This window comes from Rhea americana, unplaced genomic scaffold, assembly GCF_003343005.1.
Source record: "Rhea americana isolate MKP2758 unplaced genomic scaffold, rheAme1 scaffold_63, whole genome shotgun sequence".
Taxonomy (NCBI): domain Eukaryota; kingdom Metazoa; phylum Chordata; class Aves; order Rheiformes; family Rheidae; genus Rhea; species Rhea americana.
The window spans coordinates 1,675,030-1,700,879 of record NW_028186790.1 but is presented as its reverse complement, the minus strand read 5'-3'; the positions used below and the strand labels follow the sequence as shown (position 1 = coordinate 1,700,879).

General features: G+C 43.1%; 1 protein-coding gene across 2 annotated transcripts in view; it reads left to right on the top strand.

The window, feature by feature from the left end:
* The first annotated feature begins 147 nt into the window (after window positions 1-147).
* The window catches only part of PTCHD4 (patched domain containing 4), an 83,149-nt gene continuing 57,446 nt past the window's right edge, over window positions 148-25,850 (top strand). Inside the window, exons 1-2 of one of the 2 annotated variants that reach the window (XM_085320346.1) lie at window positions 148-747; window positions 25,221-25,701. In XM_085320346.1, the coding sequence (XP_085176472.1) occupies window positions 148-747; window positions 25,221-25,701 (1,081 nt within the window). The remainder of the gene's footprint in view (window positions 748-25,220; window positions 25,702-25,850) is intronic. The other variant, XM_085320348.1, reaches the window with a different exon arrangement.

The following is a 25,850-nucleotide window of genomic DNA, read 5'->3' as shown; positions in this document are numbered from 1 at the left end:
ACACACACACACACACACACACACCCCATTGATCAATATTTGGCTGTCTTGCTGCAACTTGCTGCAGTCTTTTAAAGGAGTAGTAGAGGGAGAGAGGGAGAGAGAAAGGGGAACTGACAGGAAGGGGTAAGGAGCTACACATGTCACATGTGCTTTCTAAGACGACCAGGAGCATCTGCAGGCTGGATCTGGTGGAGGATGCTGCGGCAGGTGATACACAGAGGGCTCCAGTCGTTTTTCTACAAGCTGGGCTTATTCGTGAGCAGGCATCCGGTGTTTTTCCTCACTGTGCCCGCAGTCCTGACCATCATCTTCGGCTTCAGCCTGCTCAACCGCTTCCAGCCTGACACTGACCTGGAGAGCCTGGTAGCCCCCAGCCACAGCCTGGCCAAGATCGAGAGGAGCTTAGCCAGCAGCCTTTTCTCCCTCGATCAATCCAAAAGCCAGCTATATTCGGACTTGCACACCCCGGGGAGGTATGGCAGGGTGATTCTCCTCTCCAAACCCGGAGGCAATATTTTGCATCAGGCTGATGTGATCCTGCAGATCCACCGAGCTGTGCTGGAAATGAAGGTGAACTACAAAGGCTATAATTATACTTTTTCCCATCTGTGTGTGTTGAGAAATCAGGATAAGAAATGCGTGCTGGATGATATTATTTCAGTGCTAGAGGATCTGAGGCAGGCTGCCCTCTCCAATAAGACAACAGCCAGGGTGCAAGTGAGCTATCCCAACACTAAATTAAAGGTATGCTCTTACTGCATGCTTTTGCCAATTAAAGAGGCAGCACTTCATTTCTTGTCCTAAACAGCAAAGAGAAATATAATCATATCTATCTCTCTCTATATAGATATGTGTAATATGAGCTTTCCTCGGGAAGCAGCTGAAACTGGTGCCTTGCTATTGTTCGGTACGAGGAGGGAGGGTGGGGGGACCGGACGCTAACAAACCCGGAGAAGCAGTAAGTGGAGAAGAGCTTTGGGACTGTGAGACCTTGCAATGTGTTGAAGGGTTAATGCATCACGAAAAAGGGGCAGGAGGTCTGTAACTTGGTGGAGGATTGAAAGCTGGGGGCTTCACTAACACCTATTCTGACCCCCGTGCTGTGTTAGCATGATTTGTCTTTAACATGGCCAGAAAAGGCTTTCCTCAAATGCACGGTGAGCTCCTGTGTCTCCTTGCCTCTGTGAGTGCCACAGAAGCAGCAGGAGGCTTGACCAGGAGTGATTTCAGGTGTCCTGCTGTCTTTTTCTTTTTCTTTACCTGCATGCAAAAAAAGGGGAAGGGAAGTGGAATTTTTTCTCTCAGTGTGAAAGTAATTAGCTCTGCCACTGATGGATGGGCTGGAGTTTTGGGACGGAGCCCATCAGGCTTCCAGCAAAGGCGAAACAAGGTAAAAGGTGAAAGAAGTTTCAGTCTTTCTGATTGCAAGAATAGACAGTTCAGTACAAAAGATCTCGGGGGTGCTTCCCTGGCACGCAAGACTACACCGGCTTTCCCTCTCATTGGGACCAATCTGGTTCACCAGGACTAACCTGCTGTGAGCAAAATAGGTGCAAAGTTTTGCAGGTGGCTGGTGGAAGAAGTTTTCACAAATTATAGCAGATCTCCAGCCTCCTCTAAGCACTGCACCAGCAGCAGGTTTTATTTAACTGAGTTTAACAAAATCCCGTGGCACACAGTTAGGCATGGATCAGGTCCTAGGGAAGGRGATATTGTCCTTCTAAGCCAGAGAAGCTCCTAGTGGGTACCTGTCCCCTCTTTTGTCAAAGAGACCTTTGGGGATGAGAGAGGTAGTKTCGTTGAAAGTCCTGGCCAGATCCTGGAGTTATCATTTATTTCCTACTGCTCAATTATCAGTTAAAAAAGAAAAGCCATTCTCAAACCACGTTCCAAGAAATAGATAGATTTTATTGATCTTTTGGAGAAAAAATGGGTAAAGTGAGACACTTGGGATTTGGTCGCATTGTACTAGATGTTCCAGTAGTTGCTCTGTGTGGAGTTGTGACCGAGTTGAGTGTGTGGAACTCCAAAGGTGTCCTTGCTGCTGCCCGAAAGTCCTGAGTGCAAGGAGTGCTAGGAAGCACAGGGAGTTATCTTGGATTAAATATCCTTGAATACATTGTGCCTTTTAATTCACTGTGAAGACAATCCTGCTATTACATAATAAAAGTGCCTTCTTTCTGTTTCGATTGCTTTTAAAGTCAAGATTAAGCTAATTCAGTGGAGACACCGATAATCTGGACAAACTTTGTCAGCAACTGGCCTTATAAAGAAATGATCATTCTACCTCTCCTAATCCAGATTAATTTCCTTGTGCAGAGAAACCCTAACAGAGCATATGAAAACTAGATGGCATCATCTACTATTTGTTTTTTAATTTTCTTTTTTTTTTTTTTTTTTTTTTTTTTTTTTTTTTTTTTTTTTTTTTTTTTTTTTTTTTTTTTTTTTTTTAATTAGGGCGATGTCTATAGCTTCCTAGATTTGAAAAGAGAAAAGAAAGACAGAAAGGAACGTGTCCTGGATTAGAGATTTAATGGAATAAAAGTGATAGGTAGACAGAGGAAGATTTTCCCAAATCATGAAGGTCTGACTCTGAGGGATGCTAAATATCAGTCTGACATTTCTAACCTCCCATCCCCCCGCCCCGTAGCTATTGCATATCATTTTCCAAGTGAGGGAATATATGCCTTTAAGTATCTGCTTTTAAAGTTGGACAGAGCTGGGAGCTTTCTGTCCACTTCTCAGTAAAGGGAGGTAACGCAGCCAAAATCTGTGACTGCACTTTAGAGAAAAGCTAATGGTTTACAATCAGTTTGTAACTGAAACACACTTTGGCAGGGCTTTCTCTTCCCCGTTTGGTAAGGACTTGTCTGCGGTGCTGTAGCCAACCTGGGCTGCCTTCAGTGACCGAGCATCCAGAAAGCCACCTCCTCTGGTCTCTCTGGCTCCAACTGCTGCCAGTAAATTATTTTTACTCCTTTGCATGGATAATTTGCTTGGTGAGCCCCCTTTTCTGTCATCTCTGTGCCTTTATACCAAGGCGGTAGTGYTAGGAAGCTGTGGGTGAACGTCTCTTGATCTCCTTCAAGCTATGGCCAAGATCCTGGTTTGAGTGGGGCTCCTGGGCGTGTTTGCTGCTTCCTCTCTGCATCTCCGAGCAGAGGCCTCTGCCGCTTGCCCTGGTGTCGTGTTTAGACAGAAATACTTTGGATGCTGCACCTGCAAGGGAACAATGTCTCTGGCAGTAGTTACAAGAGGTTTGTTTTAATTTATTTTTACCTGAATCATGAAAGGAGAAAACAGTTACAGTTGGACCTAATGGGAAAGCAAAACAGAGGGCTAAATCTGGCTACCTTTACTCAGTGTGGAACCGGGCTTGTCACCCATGTCCCTGGGATCTTTCTCAGTTAAACTTCCAGGCAGCCATAAGGACCCATCAGGGTCTTCCAGGTTCATTCGTATTCTCAAAGGCCATGCTACTTATTTAATACTCATAGATTTTACTATGTCTTGTTTTCTAATAATGGCCTCAGATAGAATAAAATTCTCCTAAGAACAATACAGTGAGTTCATAAACTGGGAAGGTGTCCCAGGCGTGCTTATTCTGCAGCCAACATGGGGCAAGYGTTGGTCCGTACTTGTCTGAGACCCAAAACGACAATCTCAAGCCACTCTAATCCCTCTTCTGCTTCCTCTGAGAGTTGTAAAAGCTTCTTGTAGTTTTGGGGATTTTTTTCCCCTCAAGTGCTGTGAGTCGCTCACACCTAGTCCCTCTTTTTGCCTCCTGCTGGAGCCCAAGTGTATTAGATCAGCTCAGGTAGGTGAGGACAACTGAAGGCTGATTGTAAATGAGCTCTTGCCAGATCTTTCATGGGAGCTTTGTGTGAGCAGTGTGAGCAGGTTTCAGCAGACTGCTCTGGTTGTGAAACAGCTGTTTTAGGGGCTGCAAAATATAATGAAACTGCTTGGATTTTCCTGAGAAAATCTGTTTGTGAAGGGTAATGATCATTTAAGTGTTACTTGTTGTAGTATCAGAACAGCTTACTGCCTGAATATATCCAGCTTCACAAGCCCTCTGTCAGTAGGAAAGTCCTATTCTCTCCATTTGACAGTGGAGTGGAGGAGCAAGGTACTTCCACAGTGCAGACTGCAGCATAGTTGCAAATATCTGAGAAGGGTTTATTTCTGCTGTGGCAATGGAGGGGTCACCATAGGCTGGTTTATTCTTCTGAGAAGCCAAATAAACCAAGCTGTACAGACATGCCTGCTCCCCTTGCTTTCAGGGCCCAGGAAGCTTGTTTATGGTTATTGCTATGCTACGCTGCAGTCTGCAGCCCAGCCAGAGGAGTGACTTGCCCAAGGTCACACTGATAGACTGTGGCAGAACAGGAAACCAGAGCTGGATGTCTGGAGTCTTGGATGGAGCCTTTTCCTTAAGTCCTGRAGCAAGACTGTGTTTTCCCCAGCCCAGGCAACAGCAATATTCTTGTACTTGAAGTCTGGATTGTGCCCTAATCCCAAAGACAGGATAAATCTGCACTGAGCACTGGCCCTCAATCATCAAATTGTTAAATTGCAAGTGTGGTCCCTGGCAGAAATTTTGTCAATGAGCAGTCTTCCAGGATATTGGCATGGCTTGGGAGCTAGCATGCATCAGGGTCCGATCCCAGAGTGTCTACTCTGTTCTAGGGATAAAAGAGTGCATCTGCATGGTTATGTTGTGCCCTTGCCCTCAGGGCCAGAGTATGGTCTGTAGTACATTTTATTTATTAGTATAGATGAAATTATTGATTATAGTGGGATTACTTTACATGTGCTCTCAGATACCAGGAAAGGGACTGTTTTTTCACTCTGATTTGTCAGTAACCCCAGCAAATTTGCTGTCCTTTTTTTGGTAAACACTAAAAACACAGTCCRAACCTGGAGAAAAATGCAACCTCACAAGCATTCTTTTTTCTTGTATTTCATCTTTACTGTTTCTCTTTATGTTTATTTGWTAGTTTTTCTGAGAAAAGATGATAACTTAGAACTTCTTACCTATCTGGGATCAGACTGAATGGGGCAACCGCTAGYTAAAAGGAGCTTTTGTAAGCAGATTGGTTTTTGTAATACTGCCTCCAATTAATTAAATATCAGTCATTTATGAGCACTAGGCTAAACAGCAGCCAATAAAAGAGACATCTCTATTACCGCAATAGCGATAAGCACATCAGCTGAATATTGAATCCTTTATTGCTAAGTAGAAAAGTAGCTTGCATTCACTCAGCATCTCAAAATCTACAATTGCAGATTCAGTACTGGCCAGATTCTCAACTGTTCTCATGCTAATAGCTGTAGTTTTAAATGATTCTTACTCCATTTGCATTTGAGGAGTCTTTCCTGGTGGTCTAAAATTAGTCCCTCCTTAGATGACTCTGAGGCACCAGCCACCAAAATGGGGTGGAGAGTATGTAGATCCTTTGGACCAGAGTAGGCATATGCATGTGAGTAATACTCACAAACTGATTAYTCCCTCTGTGAAGCTGATCCAACGTGTGAGATTGAGCTCACTTCAGAGACCAGCTTTTGCTGGGCAAATGTCCTCCAGATGCTTCCTCTGAGGCAATGAGGCTCTGCACCAGCTGTGATACCATCCGTCCCAAGCCAAGCCTATGGCTCAGGATCCTGCGAAATGCCCTGGTGGCTGACAAAAGCCRCTAAGTCAAATCGTACTTACAAACTGTGAGCAGGGAGAGGATCAGGAGAGGAAAGCTGGAGGCAACAGATAGTTTTGATCTCAGGCTTTCAGATCAAGACAGGATCAAGCAGGCTGAGGACAGAGTGTGAAAGTAAGACAGCAAATGTTTGTCGGCAAGTAGCTTCTTCTGGTTCACAAAACCCTCTTCCTCCTCAAATTGTGTTTCTGCACTCTCCAACAGCACTAACACAGGGTCCTCTGGTATGCGATATGGCAAAATGAGTGCTTGGTGAACCTCCCCACTGGGTAGGAGCGTCCCCGTGCCCACCTTGCCACTGGCGCTTGCATCAGCTTAGCTCTCCRCCCTTGCTGGGAGAGCTTTTTACTACAGCTAATGGCTCTTGAGGACACAGCCAGACAGCCTGCCTGCTCTGTGTGGGCAAGAAATGAAGCATTTCCTGGCAAGGTTAAGGAAATTCTCCTCTCCGTTCTTTCTTAGCTCTGCTAGACCAGCTGTTAAAACATTATCCTTGCCTAAAAGGAAGGCCAGGCTATCGGCTCTGACTGGGCTGAGGGCACGAAACCGGACTAACTTGTATCAGGACAAGCTGCCAGAAATTAAAGAAACCTTGGAAAGACAGCAGAGCCCTATTGAAGCAACAGTGGAATCCGGATTCTAGGGGGCTCTTTTTGCTCTGCCATTCCTCAGGGAAATCTCTTACAAACTTACTTTTCCTTACCGCTCTGGGGTAAATTCCATTTTCATCCCACAGGGCTGCAGATAGCATATTCACTGGGTGTGTGGCTCTTTCCTTTCCCRTTCATAGATAAGATTAGTGGCCACGTTGATGTCTGGGAAGAMGAAAATTCTCCATTTGTTCAGGGCTTCCACAATGCAAACCTTGTGTGATACCTCAGTCTCTTACATGAAGGGCTGACCACAGGTAGGCACAAAAGCTTTAAAACTCCTTCGGTCCTTATAACTAGGATTACTAATAKGATCCAATTATATGATGATCTCTCAACCTTATTATTACTGTTCAAACATAGTACACACTATGCAGGTATGTAAAGAGACAAAATTTGAGAATTAGGCAGCCATGAGATGTACTGTAACGCAGACAGGGAAGGGTATGGAGGTCACAGTCCCATCTAATGTGGCAGACACTGGTTTTAACTTTGTCTTTGTCCTTGGCCTTTCAGATGTCCTTAGTCAGGTGCTTCATGCCTTCCCATCCCAGCTATTCCACTTTTTCATTAGCTCTCCCTGGGAGCGATGGCCTTTTATGCTGTGCCAGGCCTTCTGGAGACCTTGCCATGATGTGAATAATAATAATAATAAAGAAGCAATTGGAAGGTTGTTTGGGTAGAGAGGGAAAAAAAAAGATTTAAATTCGAGTCTCATCAGCTGTAGAAATTGGTCATCATGAATCTGGGCTAGACGTCAACCAGTTGCCAAAAGTTCAGCAACAGTTTAACTTCAATAACTACTACAATTACAACTACTACTACAATTAACAATAGCTACTCCTCTGTGGACAGAAAAATCTTTTTTTATCWCATTTACTAAATATTCAGAGTTAAACTTTTGACTTGGTCCTATAACGCTCAGGATGCTAAAAATGCCTGCACACCTCTGGGTGTGCTCAACCTGCACTTCTGCTCTAACATAACAGCTCCTCCTAAGCTCACGCCCYCCTATTCTTTTCTTTCCAAAATCAAAGCCCTTTACTGCACTGGTTATGTGGACTGATGGAGGACTCTGAACTCCTTCTTCCAGACTGGTGCAGGTTGGATCTGCAATGGTTGCTGTTCTTGCTGCCTGGTAATTTCAGATTCCACCACGCTCGCTATCAAAGTGAGAAAAGACAACTGATGAGCTTTAGTAGAGAAGACATGTAATCTTCCTAGCTAGAGGAAAGATGTTTTGAGGAGCAGAGCAGAGTGGAGTGGAGAGGAAAGGAGATCCTTAAAACGACATTAGCTGACATTACCTGATGATCAAATGTGCAGTGTGTGATAAAAGTGGAAGGAACATTGTAAAGAGAATACTGGAAAAAATAAATACATCCAGAAAAAAAATTCATATATTCTTTAATGTTCTTTATATGTATATGTGTATGCATGTGTTTCACACATATCTTTCTTAACTGGTTAGCAAGAAAATGATGTAGATAAGGTGTGCGCTGGACGTTTTGAAAATAATAATCTTAGAACAAAAATCATATTAAATTTTATCAGGTATTAAGAGATAATAAAGCCCTATGCAGAGCTCTGCATGGTTATTACTAAAGAAGACATGGTGAAAAAAACCCACTGCCTGGTTTTATGAGAGGAGCGAAATTAATTTTTAAGACTGATCTTGCATTTCAACAGGAAGCCTTCAATTTTTTCATACTCCATGCATGCTCATGGTGAGACATGCTGTGTGTGGCTGAGACTCTAGGGCTGAAAAGCACTTTTAAATAATGGATAAAAACAAAGTATTTAGCATCTTAGGAAAGCTTGTGTAATGGAAAAGAGAGGGGACAACAAGATGGGGAAAGGGTTAGGTGTAAACCTTTATACCTCTGTTGCTCACTACATTAGTGCTGATCTCTGATTTCTTACTTACTGTGGTGCAAGACGCTCCCGCAGGGAATAGGCAGAAAAGAGAAGTGCTGGATAGGTTGGCAGCGGGGCCGTGAAGCAAACTAAGGTGGGAATGAGCAGTGAAAGAGTTCTTCAGTATTGCAGGGTTCTGGGAGCCGGGGTGTTTCCGAGATGGTCACACGCAGAATACCKTTGCCCTGATGCCCAGGATTCATTTGGTGTGTATTAGCCTCACATTTTCATTGCACAAGCAGGTTCGAGAGTTTCAGTTGAAGTGCTTGGAAGACTGATGATATGAAGCAAGTGTGATCTGGGTGGCAATAGGAAGATTTCCAGCTATAAGGAATTATTACGGAGCTGACTCAAGAACAAACAGTATTAGTTGTCAGTAGACMACTCTGGTAGGCCACAGAGATTTTGCTGCAGCTTTGTCTCTCCTTAGCCCCACTGATATCTCGATGCTGAATTCCCAAATGGTCTCAGGTCTGCATGGCCAGGAGCAGCTCTATGAGATGGCAGCCAGGCCTTTCACAGCCTTGAAATGGCCAGATCAGCCTTTCACACTGGTTTTGCTTTCAGACTCAAAAAAGGACCTTATGCAGTACACTCTGCTGGCCAAGTGGCACAGCCCCGAGGGAGCTGATGAGGAGACCACAAGCTGTGCAACCTGCACGTTGGTACCTGACTTAGAGTACAGAATGGTTTTGGCCTGATAATGGACTGCAGCTAAGAGGGAAAAAGACAGCCCCATACATCTGCGATGTTTCGTATATATGCATGAGGGTAAAAATGTAGGCATCTCACAGAGCAATTCTTCTTTAAAAATATCCATTGCTCCTACACCGAGGCTGGAGTGCTTGCCAGCACTGAGAGCATCTGGGAAGACAAGGGGCACTCCTGCCTGTCTCACCTGTGGCAACGAAGGCAATGCCACACAGCAGGGATTTGAGTATAATCCAAACCACTAGATTAAGGTACCTAATTTGGGATTAAAGATGAAGCTCCCAGTGAGTCAGTCTGCAGCGTGCAGTTACTGAGAGATCTGRGAGGTGCCACTGAACAGCTCCACAGGGAAGCTGAGCCCAAACACCTAGCCAACGTCCTCCAGCAATRTAGGGAACATAAACATCACCTATAGCACTGGTTCAGTAGGCACRTAGAACTTAGGCACATTAGGTGCCTAAACAAGAGAGAAAAGAAGCCCTTGAATGAAACAGAGTCTCACTTTTCTTGCACCTTGTGTAGTTGTTTCCACCAGTGTAAAACAAGTGTTGTCATGCTACTGGGGAAGTGCTATATTTACCACTCATATGGTGCATTTTAGCACGGGTGTTAACAGCTACACAAAGCGCACTACGATTCGGAAGTGGTCACAGGCTGTTTTGCTGCTTTTGTGCTAAATCACTTGCCCGTGTTGCACGTAGAGTGAGCCCACAAACCCTCAGCTGGATCATTTTCTATCAGAAGTTACAGTATTCTTGAAATCAAAACCTTCTGTAAAATTATGTCTATCTTGCCCTTAATTTTGTCTTGGAGGGAGAAAAGAGAACGGCATGTTCTGATAATCCTTCATTTTGTTTATTGTTTATAAAACACATTTTCCACCCACTACCCAGGCCTCGCAACCAAGATCTAGTGGTCCAGTTTGGTGTATGCTGGCCCAGCGTACAGCGAGAGACATCTCTGTCCTGGCATGACAGGCGAAGGGATCCTTGCATCCAGATGTCCAAACATATTTAGTTTGTGAAATACTGCAGTTCATTACATGGAAAGATTTTGTTAGCAGTGCTTCATTATGCAACCTGATATCTTGTTTGAAGGGGCTTGAGACTTAAAAATAGATCTCCTTTTTCCTAAGCATTTTCCGTGATTAGTTTTAACTCATTATCTAAATACATTATCGAATTCAATGTTGAGCAAACACAACACAGAAATATTAATCTTTTTTTTTTCTCCATAAAACTGACATTTGATTGTATTTTTGATTCATGTTCCACTGAGCAAGACTTGATTCACAGATGAGTACAAAACATCCCCCAGAAGACACTGTATCATACACACTTCATGACCTATGCGGCAAAGCTGCTTCTCTTCAGGAGTATTTGTGTGATGTGATATTAAAGCTTCACCTGTGGTGTTTCTTTCTTAATAGTGTTTCTTTCTTAACTAGTATTAATTTTCCTATGCCTGGCTTATTTTCCATCTGTTGCACAAAAATCACTGGTCAACCAGCTGATGCACAGCATATCAGTCATTGCAAACTACATAGAAAACTGGGACATCAGTAATGTGCATTTTGAATATTTRTAAATGTCTTTCCAACATATTCTTTCTTCAAGCTTCAACAATAGCAAAAGCATTAGGTTTTAGGTACATCCCCAGAAATAAAATTCACAAGTCTGATGAGTTTAAGARCTCCTCTGTTCTCCTGAAGTATTTTGTGATGTTTTATTTTTTGTGGAGAATTTAATTTTAAAGATTTTTTTTCCCTTAAGAGATTAACGTTTGTATAGTTACAGTTTTTACCATCTTCTTACCCCCTACTGTAACATTTTGGAGGTATGAGGAGGAGACATATGACATCTTTGAAGATAAAATATGTTATATAAATGCCAGCTGCACTTGCGTATGTTCAATGGTCTTTTCATCAGAATACTCACCTCAGAGGAGTCATTTGTCACTACTTAACAGATCTGAACAATATTCCTTTAGGAATAATTTGGATACTTTTTTGTGGAAAACCCAACCACTCTTTGCAGGACTAAAAATGACAGGGAAMGAAAAAGGGCCAAATAGAACATGTTTTTCCTTACCTTAGAGCAGCTAAATAAAAGGTAACCAGAATAAAGAGCAGCCCAGAAAGAAGCTCAGGGAACCAAGAACACCCTCAGACTGCTCTTTCTGTAAGATCAGTTTGAAATGAGCCTTTCCTATTTCAAGGAGAAAAGAGTGGACAGAAAGGACAGCACTTCACACGCTGTTTTGTGAAGGGACACGCTAGAGAGTGGGATGGTGATTCTGACCTGAGACTGARTATTCAAATACTCCTATTCTGCCGTGACCCAGATGCTCCTCTCCCGTATGTTGGTTTTCCCCTGTAAAGGCCTGTTGTGGCGCAGCCGGAGAAATTCAGTCAAAGAGGGCAATTGCACACCTCTTCATCATAACACCGAGAAGTTAGAAATCTAAAAGGTTTATAAAATCAGACTAGCTCATTCCTTGGCCAGTGTAGGATTATGAGGAAATTCTAATTGAAAAATTAATTCAGATTGACTTGGATGGGAAATCAGTCAYGTGGGTTGGAAACTGGCTGGAAGACTATAAACAAAGAATCATGATAAATGATAATGTAACAAGTTTATGGGAGCTATCTTTCAGGGTATCTAGAGAATTTGTGTTAGGTCTGGTCTCATCTAACATCTCTATTAATTATCAGGAAGTGGAATTGAATTGCACAGGAATGAAATTCACAGATAATATTAAAGGGGGAGGAGTTGTCAGCACCAGCTGGGTCAGTGAATTTACGCAGTCAGAACCRGAGCAGTTAGAAACCTGAGCAGAAAGTAAAACAATTTTCTGAAGAGCTTTCTTTAGCTTCTGCTCCCCACAGCGCTAAGACCCTCGCCATACACCCTTTAGAAACAAATTCCTATTAACCGAATTTTCCAGGTGTGGAATCAAGATACAACGTTTAAACGATTTGACCAAGGTCAGAGATGAGGTTGATGTTGGAGTTGGGGGTTTGCAGCCCCTACGGATAGGGCACCTGATCCTATTTCTGACTCTGACGCTGCTTTGTGATTATGGACGTCACTACTTGGTGCTGCCCTTCGTCCTTCCTCTTTTTGAGCCCACTGTAGGAAAAGACCAATCTGTATCTTGAGTTTGAACAGTGGAGTCTTTAAATAACATGYTGAATAATCAGTGGAGCCTTGATAAATTTTGTGTTGCCTTTGTCTTTTTGTTATCTTTCTGGAATGAAGTCAGTCTTCTACTGTAGTTCTAGGTTGATTAGCAGTATCTTAGATGGGCAAGACTTGAAGCTGTTTTGCCATGTTGTGCTTTCATGCTAATTTTCCTAGTCTTGTTCACTGGATGAGCTGTAGAGGACTATTCCCCAGGACTCCAAATTCAAACACCTTCATGCCTCTAAGGTCAGAAATTAGCTTCATTTTGTCCCTGTTGAATTTTTTCATTCATTACTGAGATTGTGCTTGTGCCAGAGAAAAATTCTCATAGRCAGAGTCTTAAAACTCCGTTGAGCAGGGTGGTTAAAAGCGTCAACTGGGACGCTTCTGCTTCTTCTCCTTAGCAAACATGCACAACATCAGCACGTTTGCTGCAGTGGATGGTCCACGGACCAGACCACAACSCTTCCCTGCCACCAAGTGTGCATCATGTACCAGGTTGTGGAGGCTTGTATGGAAAGTCAGTGAGGGAAACCCACCTCAGATACGAAAGATGGGATACATTTCTCCTGGTCGTAGCCTTTTCGTATTAGTCATCTAGGAGAGAGRGAAGGATACAGCCTTGAAGCAATGCATTCCCCCTATTCTAACTACCTACAGCAGGAGGGGACGGGCTTGCCCTTTAAAGACATCATGGACCACAGAGGGAACACTTAGCTTGTGCATTTAACTTTCAGTTAGTTCAGTTGGTTTCAGCCAGAAGAAAAAAAAAAAAAAAATTTACCAAAGCACAAGAACATGCTAAATCTGGTTATCTTTATAGCACACTCACATTGGGTAAAATGTCTCTAAATGACCTAGGGAATGGTCTGTGTTTGTACTGCGTTGAGTGAACACTTCTTAGGGTTATTTCACAGGGAAAGTCCAGGCTCTTGCTCTGCCTCTCTACCCCACTGCAGCGTTGTCCCTCACTTGCCTCTGTGACAGGGCTTTAGAARACTCTCTTGGAAATTATCATGAGACAGTTGCAAAAGATCTCAAATATATTCATCTGAATAAGAAATTAGCTTCCACAGGAAGAACTAGAATTAAAYGCGATGCCATCCTCCCACAAAATAAATTGTCAGATATTGGCTGTTTATTGCAGTGGGGAGACTGAGATTACGCAGATAAACRCTGAGATTCTCTCCGGCAATATTTTACTATCTGATTACTCTTTGGCTTACTTCATCAGTATTTTCCCTAAATATTTGCTTCTTTGACATCCAAAGGTGGCTGGTTTACCACAAAGTCCCACCATCTACAACATTTTTTTATATATTAATAGGCCAATTCTTCCTGTTTTACCAGGACCAAAACCTTTCCAAATAGATTATGCTAATATAAATTGCAAAATAACTTTGCACTCTRGGGGACTTTGAAAAGCCTTCTTTTTTTAACATATATAACATGAAACTAACTTTAAAATGTCTAWTTGGGAAAAATATTTTGAAGTCTTACAGGGAAATGTCCCAGATAAGTTMAAAAGTTTTTTTTTATTATTGTTACTATATACAATGAACTTTTCATCAGAGGCGCTTATGGCAACTAAATACTCATCCTTCCTGATATCTTGAAGTCATTCTTAACAATAGCACTACATTAGCATAAATGTAGAAACATATATAACCTAAAATTAAGCATTTAATGAAGGTACTTAAATTAGGGTTTGAGTCATCCCAAGCTTTAGGGGACTAAGCACCGTAAGTGTGAGATTCAGCCCATATAAAATGAAAATTGCCCTCTGGAGATGCCCCATTTTTCTGTTCTTCCTAAAAGGGGGCCCAATAGTGTTGACATTTCTAACTTAGAAGGCTTAATTAGGGAAGGTGATTCAGAGTCTCAGAATCTAAATCCTGGCTTTTCATGTTTAAAGTCTGGTTCTGGTTGAAGAGACACATCCCAATCAAAAACTGTGCTTGAAGTTAATAGCAACTGTGCACTTGCACTAAAGAACAAATACTCAGCTGTGAAATATAGCCACATTGAGGATGAAATTATTCGGGTGTCGCAAAGCAGATACCACCACCTCCAGACCACCGGATCTGAGGACAAGAAATAAAGAACCCCTGAGCCAGCTGGTAGGGTGGAGGAGACACAATCTTGTCTTCCTTCCCACTGAGTTTGTRTTCGCCCAGATTGGTTCACCAGTCCAATTTACCACATGCCACACAACCTGCTGCTCAGGAATGAGAGGGAAGGGACCCCTCTTTTGAAAGCACCAGCAGCTTTTGCTGTCAAATATAATGACTAAGGGGGCTCCAGCATCAGATGGGAAGATTTGAGCATGGGCAACTCCTCCAGTTGGGTGTTTGCACAGCACCTTGTGCAGCAGAGCCCTGGATCATGCCAGACCTCCATGGTGAGCAGTCTTAGTAGGGCATCTGCTGTGTCTAATGTGGGTCCTCCAAGACCCTCTGCAGTGCAAAAGCAGCATCAAGATAAATTGCTGCTAGCATGCAGAGTGYGATAAGTGGCAATTGTTAGTAGCTCTAGCAACCTCTTGACAAGGGTTTTGATCTGATGCAAAGTTTGCAGGTTGTTGTTCAACACTTGCTTATCATTGCTCATCAGGTCATCTGATCCTTGGCRTGAAAGATGATACCCTCTCCCATGGATTATGGCTGAAAGAATAAAGAAATGCTGGCCCTTGTAATGTCAGCAGACTTCCAGTGGGAGACTTCTCTATGGTGGGAGACAATGAGGAGCCCAGAGTGGAGATGCCGCTGCTTTCTTTTTTTCAAATCAGGCTAATAATTAAAGATAATATATTAGGGAAGTACACTTGACACCACATTCAGCTCTATGGGCTAGTATGAACAAAAGATTTTATAATGGGGGTGTGCTTCATGGGGTGATCTTGGGATAGGTTTTGTAAAAATAAAAATAGCTTGCTGATATTCATATTTAGCCTGAAAAATCTATTTGAACTTGTTGAATTCAAAAGTACCTTAGGTGGGAGTAAGCTACCTCATATGCAGATCCAGAATCACAGCATAAGTTATATTTTAGCACATAAATATAGACCAACTTAAGTGCCTCATTCTCACTCCTCCTTTCAAGATTCTGGTCCAATGTTCAYGAAAAAAGGTTGAAAAGCATCTGAAACTAGACATTTTTTTGGCTTTCCATGGTTAGCCAATGGCCAAACTCATTAAAAATCAGTGTGTGCAAAAAGGGAGAGGGAATGSTTTAGAGTTGAGAAACTGCTTCACAATGCCCTGTTCGAGATTAAAAAAAAAGGGGGGGGGAAGGAAGATTGATTAATTATCCCCTAAAGAGGAGGACTTTTCAACTAGAAGTGTTAAACGTCCTTAATATTAGCTGCTTTGTGCAGTACCTTGTTATACTCTTATTGAGTACCGTAACTATGATACTTCCTAAGTAGGACTTGGGGTAATAGATACAACAGCAACCAGCATTCAAAACCAGGGCTTTGTTAAGCCTGCAAACTGCACGATGCTTGGCTGGAAGTTAACCTCAAAACCATGCTAGCCCAGAAATCTCAGCATCTCACACTTGGCTCTGTCTGATTCTCAGTGTTTCCTCTTTTCTTTGATAAAACATTATCACAACATTTCAGCACTTTGGCTGCTGGTCCCCAGAGAAATCAGGAAGAGCAGAGACAAGAAAAGAATTAGAGATGTTTGCCAGCATAAAACATAACTTAAAAAAAAAAAAAAACTCATTATTGAAACTTCAGCTTTACTCCTCGCTTTTTCTTCTCTGTTGTTTACTTTTTAATGTTTTCTTCAGATGGACTAATAAAACCAGGCAGATCTGTTTCTTTTTGTTTCTGGTTTTCTTCCAATTTCTTGTGTATATCGGACTTCAGACAGTGTAGGGAAAATGATTAGAAGAGGGGCATATGGAGATACACACAAAGAGAGGGGGTCTACGGACCTGTTAGTGAAAATACGTGACCTCTTTTTAGATCTCCTTTTAAGGACAACTACTGTTTCCCATTCTTGTCCCTCAGACTGTATTCGTGCTCTAGATTCCTACAGTTTGGCAAATACAGAAGTTGGTAAATGTGGTCTTTGTATCCATGCCTGCATAGGTGCACGAGTGTATTTATTTTATATATATATGTGTGTGTGTGTRTRTATTTATGTATGTACACACATAAATATTGGTGTTTTGCACATCTTCCTTGGGACATGTTGCAAGCGMTCCTTCCTTAATGATTCATTCTTACATTTCTCCTCGGCACAAACAAAGTCTCCTGGGAGAAGCAGTAGTTCTGCACTCAGCTTAAGCCCAACTTTTTTAACTGGATCTGGGTAGCTGAGTTCTTCCCRGCTATGCACCTGGCAGAGGGTGGGAGGTGGTCCTAGTTTTCATAGCTGGATAGCCATAACCATGTCCTGCAACGCAGGAGCTTGCGTTTCCCCTCCTAAAGCCAAGCAGCACTTTCCTGCAAAAGTCTGTAGCAAAGCAGGAGGTGAATATATAAAAAATATGAATGCTGCTCTACTTGGTAATGTGGAGAAGTGCAAAGGTGCTGGGATAGCAAAGTGGTTCTTGGGGAAATCCCTATGCCTCAGATGGTGGTGGGAAAGAAACAGAAAAGGAGAAACATCGCTCTGACAGAGTAAGAAGTRCAATTACTGCTGGTAGTAATCCCTCCAGCTACTCTGCTCCATTATCTCTGCTTCAGTGCAAAGCTCCAGATCGCTGCTGTTCAGAGGCCGCACATACCGCAGGAAGGACCACGTATGCAAATCTCCAGTGACAAGGCTGTGGCTCCTGTTCTTGGCTTGGCGAAGGGAAGCCACTGACCTGAGAACTGAGTCCCTGCCTCTTCTCAGATCTGAGACARAGCCTGAGTTACTGGTGCCACCCCTTCCCCCTCCCCAGCCTGTTAACCCTTTGTAGGTCAACCTATTACAGGACATGGGGGAAGCCCTCTGGAGCTGGGATGGGGTTTGGACACTCCACGCTGTTTCAGTCCCTCCAAACATGGGTTCTGCAACGGGGGTTGCAGCGCTGCAGGGGACACGAGCTAGAAGTCTGGGAGCAGATAGGTGCTGGTGGGAAGAAATAACACGTGTGCTACTTGCAGTGTGAGGCACGGCTCCTGGGGCTGAAATGCCTGAAATTGCCCCTGTTCTGCTGGAGAGTGGGGGTCAGCTGAGGATGGCTCTGAATGACGGGTTTCGGCGGGTGCTGCTGCGCTGCCAGGAGCAGTGCTGGGCGGTGGGAAGGAGCGAGGCTGGAGGGGGATGGGAAAGCAGCGGAGCCGGAGCGGAGACTGCAGTGCAGTGCGCTCCTGAGCAGGGCTGTGCCCGGCTGCTCCCGCCCGGCGTAGAGGCACGGGGTGCCGTGCGAGAGAGCCAGCTCTGCTTCGTGCAGCCGTATGGCAAAGCAGCCTGCTCCCTCCTCTACAGCCCCTTTYCCCACCCTTTTCCCAGGTGCTCAGGTTTCCACAGCAGGCTGCAGTGATGACTGCTGCTTTCATTACTCCTCAGCCTATATTTTCTCCCTTGTTGGTTCCCTCTCTTTTCCTGCCTCCAAGCACCTTAACCCCCCCACTTTTCTTTARCTACCGCTGCCACCCCCACTTCATTGCACCGCTGACCATTTTCTTCCTACGTAAATACCTCCTCAGTGCACACTCCTCATCTGCTTAATTTTTCCATAGCAATGCCTCGGACATTAATTCATTTATGAATGTGTAGGGAGATCTCTGCTGGTTTGTGATGATTATTTTTACCGTCATCCTTCATCTTGGGGGATTTAGGGGCTATGGTGCTGGGAAGCAACGTGACATTTTTGCTCTGTGATACAAATGAAGCAACACTCATGGAGGAAGGCTGTCAGAAGGAGAGGGCTGAGCGCAAGGTGACTGCCTTGAGGRCTTGCAATCCTGGATGAGGCAGAACGCGAACTGGAAGGACAATATACTGGCGAGGACAGAACTGTGGCTCTATGCCTGCTGGAAAAARGAGGATAGCAAATTTTCAGACCTGACTTGGTAGATTTACACATGGAAACTCACCCAGGATTTGAGAGGTCCTGCTGMCACAGACCTCCTGTGTAAGGTGGCCTGGTGTCACTGAGAGCAAGCAGTGCTGAGTTACCCACCACAYGGCTCCCTCTTCCACCTTGCAAACCATCTGGGTCATTCTCCCATCTGCTGAGCGCCTGAAACCAGTCTTGTCCTTCACTCTTGGATCCTTCACTCAAGACCAGGCTGCAGCCACCCATTCTCCTGCCACTGCATGAACTATCAGCAACAGAGTTATTTCACTGCTGTGGTTGGGATCCTGCTCTCTGTTGAGGGCACAGGAAGACAAAAGGCAGATAGGTCAGCATCCCCCAGGAATCATCTCTCAGTGCTAGCCGTCCTGACTGTACCATCTGTAATTCCCATCTTCTAATAACCCTCCCCACAGAGGGTGTGTGTGTAACCACAGCCAGCACAGGTATTGCTCAGCATCTTCAAGGACACGACTGTGTCCTTGCATGCATGGGTGCAGTTTAGGACAACCAGAGATAAAACTGTGCTGGGGCCTAAACTAGGCAGTAAATCCATCACTCTTCTGTCAGAAAACCCAGGATCTGAGATGGATCAAAGAGGTGTTTGACCTTGGAAATGAATGAGTCAGTCAAGCAATGAAGAGCTTGAAGGACAAAGAGTGTAAAAGACTCATAAAGGGTATAAAGGTGAAATATAATCAAGCAGAGAAGCCATAGTGTGGTGCAAGCAGGTGTTGAAGTGAGGGGGGCTTATCCTGGATTTTAATTCCCAAAGGGATGGACAGAGGGAGAAGAAGATAGAGGCCTGGCCTTTTCCATTTTCCCTCTGGCTTCCTCTCTTGAAAGCCTCCTYTGGACAGAGGTCACCAGCTTAAAAACCCTACGAGAAAATACTGATAGAGTAAAGCAGGGTAGACCAATCAGGAGTACAGCACGTATAGCACCCATCATATTAAAGCTTCTCCACATCACCAGTCCTCTAATAGCAATCACACTTTATTATTGCATCCTTATGAATACCTTCGTAATTTGACTCACTTGGAAGAAACGGCTCTGCATTAGGAACATTTCTGTCATTCTGTCTTATTAGTCCTTAAGTACATAAATCTCTTGAAATATGCTTTTCCAATTTCTTTTCAGATTATCTGACTGAAAACTAAAAATCCAAAGCTGTAAAGGAAAGAAGCATGAACCCAGACTCATTAGAAGGCTATACCAGGCAGTTCTCTTTGCCTTTGAATTGTTCTGGGTACGTGTCATTTAAAAGTCACACTATCAGTCCTTAATCTTCCTGAGAGGAGGCTCAAGATCTTTGTGTTTGTGAGGACCTGCTTGTAAAGAGGCCAGCATGGACTGAAGGTTACATCAGAATTCAGCTAGTTTTGTTTTTGCATCTCCTAACTTCTTAACCTGGAGATAGGCACCTGCMGAGGGCTTGTCTGTTTTCAATGCTTACCTTAGGGTGGGATGGATGACTAGCTGGTGAGCTGAATCTCGTCATTCACACCTGACGATACCTGAATTGCTCGTTGTGCTGCTGTAGCAGAGGCCTAGAGTATTACCTCCTGGGTAGCTTCTGGTGGCCAGTTGCTGAGTGGACCRGACCACATGGCCATTGCTGTGTCTCTATTCCCAGTCACTGGAGTGGCAGATTTACCTGAGATTGCCCACTGTGCTCACTTGCTCTGAACTCTCCACCTGAAGCTGAGCCGTACAGAATAGCTACAGATTTTCCCTGGGTGCCCCAGGACACACAGCAAGAGGTGTGGTAGGTGTATGAGAGCATCTACATAGCTCTGAGGACAGGAAAACTGCCACATTGACACAAATCAGTGTTGCTTTAAAATGAATGCTTCAGGAATTGTTGGTAATTGGTGGCTGCATAGTATGGATCAACCGATTTGAGGTGTCCGTGGGTAACTGTACTAAGGACAGAGAGATGAGTTCAGCTGGGGGGAAAAAAAAGAAAGTTTCCCTCCAAAGTTTTACAGTGAGAGTAAAGGGAGGATGGAAAAACTCAGTATTTTAAAYCTGAAATGATGTTTCAAAGAAAGAGAACGTTTTTAACCTTGACAACTTTAGGTGAACTAAAGCAACTCACTTCATCTTAACCTCCGTGGATTTTAGTGTAATACTCACTCTGAGTTGCCTTTGGTAGAGCAGAGATGTCCTTATCATCGGAAGAAACAACGGAACTGATCTCATTAGGATGTTTATCACACGATATATTTCAACAGACATCCCTGGCAGTCCTCTATAGAATATTTTAAAGCTATTAAGATAAAATACAGTTTAACCAGCATTGTGTGCTTTATACTAACGTTTCTATAATGTAGCTTAATAATTATCCATCACTCCAGTTGATAACAGGTAGTAGTTAAAAAACAAAATAGAAATAAACTTGCTAGCAAAGATCCTGAAAATATACTTGGCATAAGAATGATCTGGATGTCAGGTACCAGGGCTCCACTGCTCCTTGTCAGGAACCTAAACTAGATGTTCCCTTTTGTGAGCCTCGTCTTCCACTGCCAAGGTGGGACAGCAGGAGACGACACTGCTTTTACCTCTCCCCAAAACATGCTAAGTTCTCCAGCATCCCTGTGAGAGGGAAGTCAGTGGAGGTTGCTGCCAGTCGGAGCRGGAAGGAGAAGGAGCCCTGTGCACGGCTTGCTGCAACGGCACGCGGCGATCGCGCGGGAGCAGAGGGGTGTGAGCGAGCTGGCACCAGGCAGGACCAGGCACTGCCTTCAGTCATGATTTCAGCCSTGCTGCTGTAATTGCTGGGCAAACAGAAAAGGTCCCAGAGTAATTAAATGATAAGGAAGTATTACCGGTACCCCTCTGGGCTGTATTTACAGAGGATCTGTGCCTATTGTCACACAAGCAAAGGCTATTTAGTTCAGTAGTAGCAGCTGTTTTTGTTTAGTCCATGAAGTCCTGCGCTCAGCTTTGAAGTATGTCAAATTTCAAAGCTTTTTAGGATGTTAAGGATACTTAGGATATTCAGGTGTCCTTTAAAGAAAGATTTCTAGCATGAAATACTGTAGATGATGGTTCAGGGGTTTTCTTTGCATCCATCCTCTCAACATAAGTAATTTTTTTACTTGAACGGACAAGGAGCACTGATTTTCAAACTCATGCAAGGCAAGGTCTGCATAAACGCAGATGGCAAAATCCATCATTCTGGAGGAGAGGGAGGACAATGGTTTTGATGTCTGTCGCCTCTCACCTCTCTGAGAGTCCTTAGCTCTCCTCCACCTTGATTGCCGAGTCTGAATTTGCTGAACAGTTTTGTTTGGGTGTTTAGAAAAAAAGGGGGGGAGTATGTATAAAACAATTTAATGCTCTCTRTTAAAGCAAAAGTTTTTGCTTGGCCCCGGATCAGGTGTCGCATGTCCTATCAAGTCATTTATATTTTATGTCATTTTTAAAGATGCTCAGATTAGGATTGAATTAACTGCCATCAGAATGGTTGATTGGCCTTTTTGTCCTCTGGGAGAACAGAGACAGTGAAGTGCTAATTAGACAGACAGAAAGAAAGAGAGAGAGAGAAAGATGGAAAGACAGAAAGGACAGACACACAGATGCAGTCTGGGAGTTGAAGTTCAGGTTCTTGCCATGCTACTGACCTTGGGAAAGACAGTTATTATCTTCTGTTGTAAATTCCATGGAGACACAAAGATATAAAATGGTGTATACCCACTAAGTGTTATTATTACATTATTTGATTTTGCTTTCCTATGGAAAAGATCAGGGAGTAGGRATATAGGCAGGCAAAACATGTAAGGGATCTGTTATAGGCAGCATCATGTAGAGACATACCAGGAATGAGGTGCTAATTGACCTCAGAAAGTTTATTTATTTATTTATTTATTTTCCTTGGGGAAGTAGGTAGATGAGAGGATCCTGTTCAATATCTGTCTTGTCTTCAGGCATCGTTTTTTCAGGTCACTGTGACCTCGTTTGTTCCCCAAACCTTAGGCCTGTCCTAGTAGCCCAGCTATCCATGTCTCCTTCCTTTGCCAASGCAGTCCCAGAGGACAGCTGAGCACTCGGGCTGGCTGAGTAATTCCCGTACAGCTCCTATTACTGTCAGTCACGGAGAAGCAGCTGGGTTCCTAACTCAGACGTCTCTGTGAAATGCTGAAGGTTAAGCTGGCTATGCTGGACCTTCGTTTTAGCACACTGCAGTCTCCGTCTATAAAGTGGGATAAATGAAAATATTTTTTTTCACATTTTTTCACCTGTCTTACTCATTGAGGTTGGAAACACTGATCATTGATCAAGCCCTGCCTATCACAACAGGACTTTAATGTCTAGTAAAGCATCTAGGCAAAGCCAGCATATGCGTTGTACTAGAAAATGTCCCCATTTTCCCAGATGCCACGGTTCTTTTTTGCATCTTTTAAAAGCACAAAAGGCAAAACTCTTACATACATAGGAAACAATCTTCCTTTGGAAGGAAGAGGATGGACAAAAATGTCCTCAGAGCAATTCAGCATCTGTGATTTTCTTCATTCTGCCTGAAAGCCGTGTATTTTGTTGACATATGAGCGGGGTGCCCTACTGTACATCAGTGTAATAAATAGSTGTTATCTTCTGTTTTGTGGAAGATACCGCAGAATATGATTTATTTGTGATTGTTCTGTTGCCTTCTTTGAAATGTTGCTGTCGTTTGGTGCACCGTTCACAGAGGAAGGCAGATGGCCATCACAAAGTTTCCAGTAACCTTGTGGTGCATGCTGCATAGTGAATCAGTGGTGTCTGAATTGCAGTCCGTTGTCTCAGACGAGAGCTGTGTTRCTACAGTGTCCTGCAGTGGCTAAAAACATTTGAATATCAACACCGCATATATACTGGGGAAACATGATACTTCTCCCTAAAATTTTGAAGCAATGCCAAAGGGGATTTTTAACTGTGAACTTGCATCTGATACAAAATGGGGCTACATTGTGCAAGCCTTAATTACCAKCTTTGAAACATACTTCTTGTGAGTGTGTGTGTTAGGTATGACCCTCCTTAGAAAACCTAGAAATAATGAGTCAAAATAGGATTCTAACATGATACGCTAGAAATTAGGATTTTTGGACCCAAACAGCACCAGCTGCCCCTACGTGCCAGCTGTCTCTGCTTATATGACATTYGTAATGAGGCTTCAGGTGATTTGAGAAGCTGGCATTAGACTGCAAATCACCTTTTATCTCAGCTAGTGCCAGGACATCTTGCCAGAAGCCATTATTTCAATGGGAAATAACAACTGGGAATACAGAAAAAATGAGCTTCTGAAAATCATTTCATCATATTCCCTGGATTGTGGCAAGCTAATGCTGAAAACAGTGCAAGTTCTTGCCATGAAAGCAAGCAGTTAGATATTTTTCTGTGAGAGGATTACCTCCTTTACATACTAGAGACAAGACAAGGTGAGTATRTAAAACATCTTGAGAATTGTCTCTCAGATTCTGATATTTATTACTCAAAGAGCAGACATCTCAGAAGACATCTATGTTTCATACAGTCTGGTGCTTTGCTTCGTTGATTTTTCGTAAGAATAGGAAATCATTATGAACATAAGGTCTGACCTTCTGCATAGCACAGGCCTGGGAATTCCAGGTGGTGACCTGCATGCCACACAAGTGTTTTCTAGAAATGGTTAATGTTGGTCATGAAAGAAGTTGAAAGTGTCTCCTCCAAATGTTTCTGGCTTTTTGYAGATGAGTGCTTCCATGTGTATGTGTAGGACAGAGTGTTTCCCAAATTCAAGCTGTCAGTTAGCTCATTCCCATAATATCTCTAGACAGAGACTAATATCATCTCATGTGACTCATGCCTGAAAGACATTTTATATATTAACTGACTTGTTATGATTTTTTTAAATACAAAAGGAAAGAAACCTGAAAACTTTTAATCCTATTCACAGAAAAAGAAGTGAAGGTCTGTTATTTGGTTTAAAGYAGACATTTAATCCCTGGTTTTAAAGTTTTTTGATCAAAGAAATTACTTGTACTAGGATATTTTTATCCAATCTGTTGAGTCTTCTTACTTAATTTACATCTGGGRTTTGATCTCCTAACTTGATAGGGGCAGACTGCAATTATTCTAGAGCACTAGAAAAACCAATTCCTTAAAAAAAATCTTATTAAACTTTTTTGCCGAACAAGAAACAAAACATTTGAAYAGGATCAGATATTTCTACAGAAAGTGGTCAGGTCCTGTAAATACATTGGTGCAGATCCTGAGTGCATCTAATGCATCTTCAGCAGATTTTCATGGAGTTTACCACTCTGTCCTAGCATACTGAAATAAGGGAGACCAGAGTAAGGTTTATGTTCTTGAGAATTTTGTACAGAAAAATCTGAGCTGAATTGAGGACTAGAATAGATTCTTATCTTTTCCCGTGATAGAAATTCATCAAATAARCTGTTCAAAAAGTCCGATTTAACTGCATTTTTCTAGAGCTACAGTAGCTGTATTAAATGTTGTGGATCCATCTATATGTACATCTGCGTACCAAGGTTGGAATTGRTGCCTTTTTTTCTGTAAAAAAAATAAAAAAATCTGTAAAATTATTTTTTTTCAAAAAGCAGTTGCAGAGTGCCAGGAAATCACAAGTGTTCCATAAATTGACTTTCTTCTCAAATGTTTTGCACTTCAGTAATTGGAGATTCGTTGTTGTCTGTCACAGTTAAAATGYGGAAAAGCGAACCCCTCCCCCGGGTGAGGAGCTTGCATGCAACATTTCAGTCTCTGAACATCTGGGTCTGCCATGAGTATCTGGGCGGTCCCTGAACTGCAGCACAGAGCTGCAGATGAGTCTATAAYGAATAAGAAAGAGAGAAAGAGAGGGAACAGGAATGCAAACCAAAGCCCACTGAAGTGAATGGCAAGAYTCCTATTGACTGCAGTGGCCTTTGAATCACGCTCTCAGCATGTACCGGAAAGAAAAGTAGAGTCAAACAGTATCACTGTAACACATCTTTTGCAGGATAACCACATGCTCATCTTTTTACTTTCCCTCCCAGGATGGAAGGAGCAGTTTTATTGGCCACCAGCTTGGAGGGGTCATGGAAGTGCCAAACAGCAAGGACCAGAGAGTCAAATCAGCTAGAGCCATCCAAATCACTTACTACCTCCAAACGTATGGCTCTGTCACCCAGGACCTCATTGGGGAGAGATGGGAGAGTGAATTCTGTAAACTGATGCACAAGATGCAGCTGGATCACCAAGATCTGCAGCTCTACTCCCTAGCGTCCTTTAGCCTCTGGAAGGACTTCCACAAGACCAGTCTCTTGGCCAGGGGCAAGATTTTGGTGAGCCTGATGCTGATTCTCCTGACTGCTACCCTCTCGAGCTCCATGAAGGACTGCCTCCGTAGCAAACCTTTCCTGGGACTCTTGGGAGTACTCACTATCTGTATTTCCAGTGTCACTGCGGCAGGGATATTTTTCATTACTGATGGAAAATATAATTCTACTCTGTTGGGAATCCCTTTCTTCGCTATGGGTAATTATTTATCTTCATAATAATAGGATTAACTGAGCTTAATGACAGGATTGTAAATTACATCCTGGGTTATAAAGTGCAGATTTTACCTTGAGTGAAAGTCTAAGTTGTTTTCATCTTGTTAAATTGATCTGTGCCTTGCCAAAAAA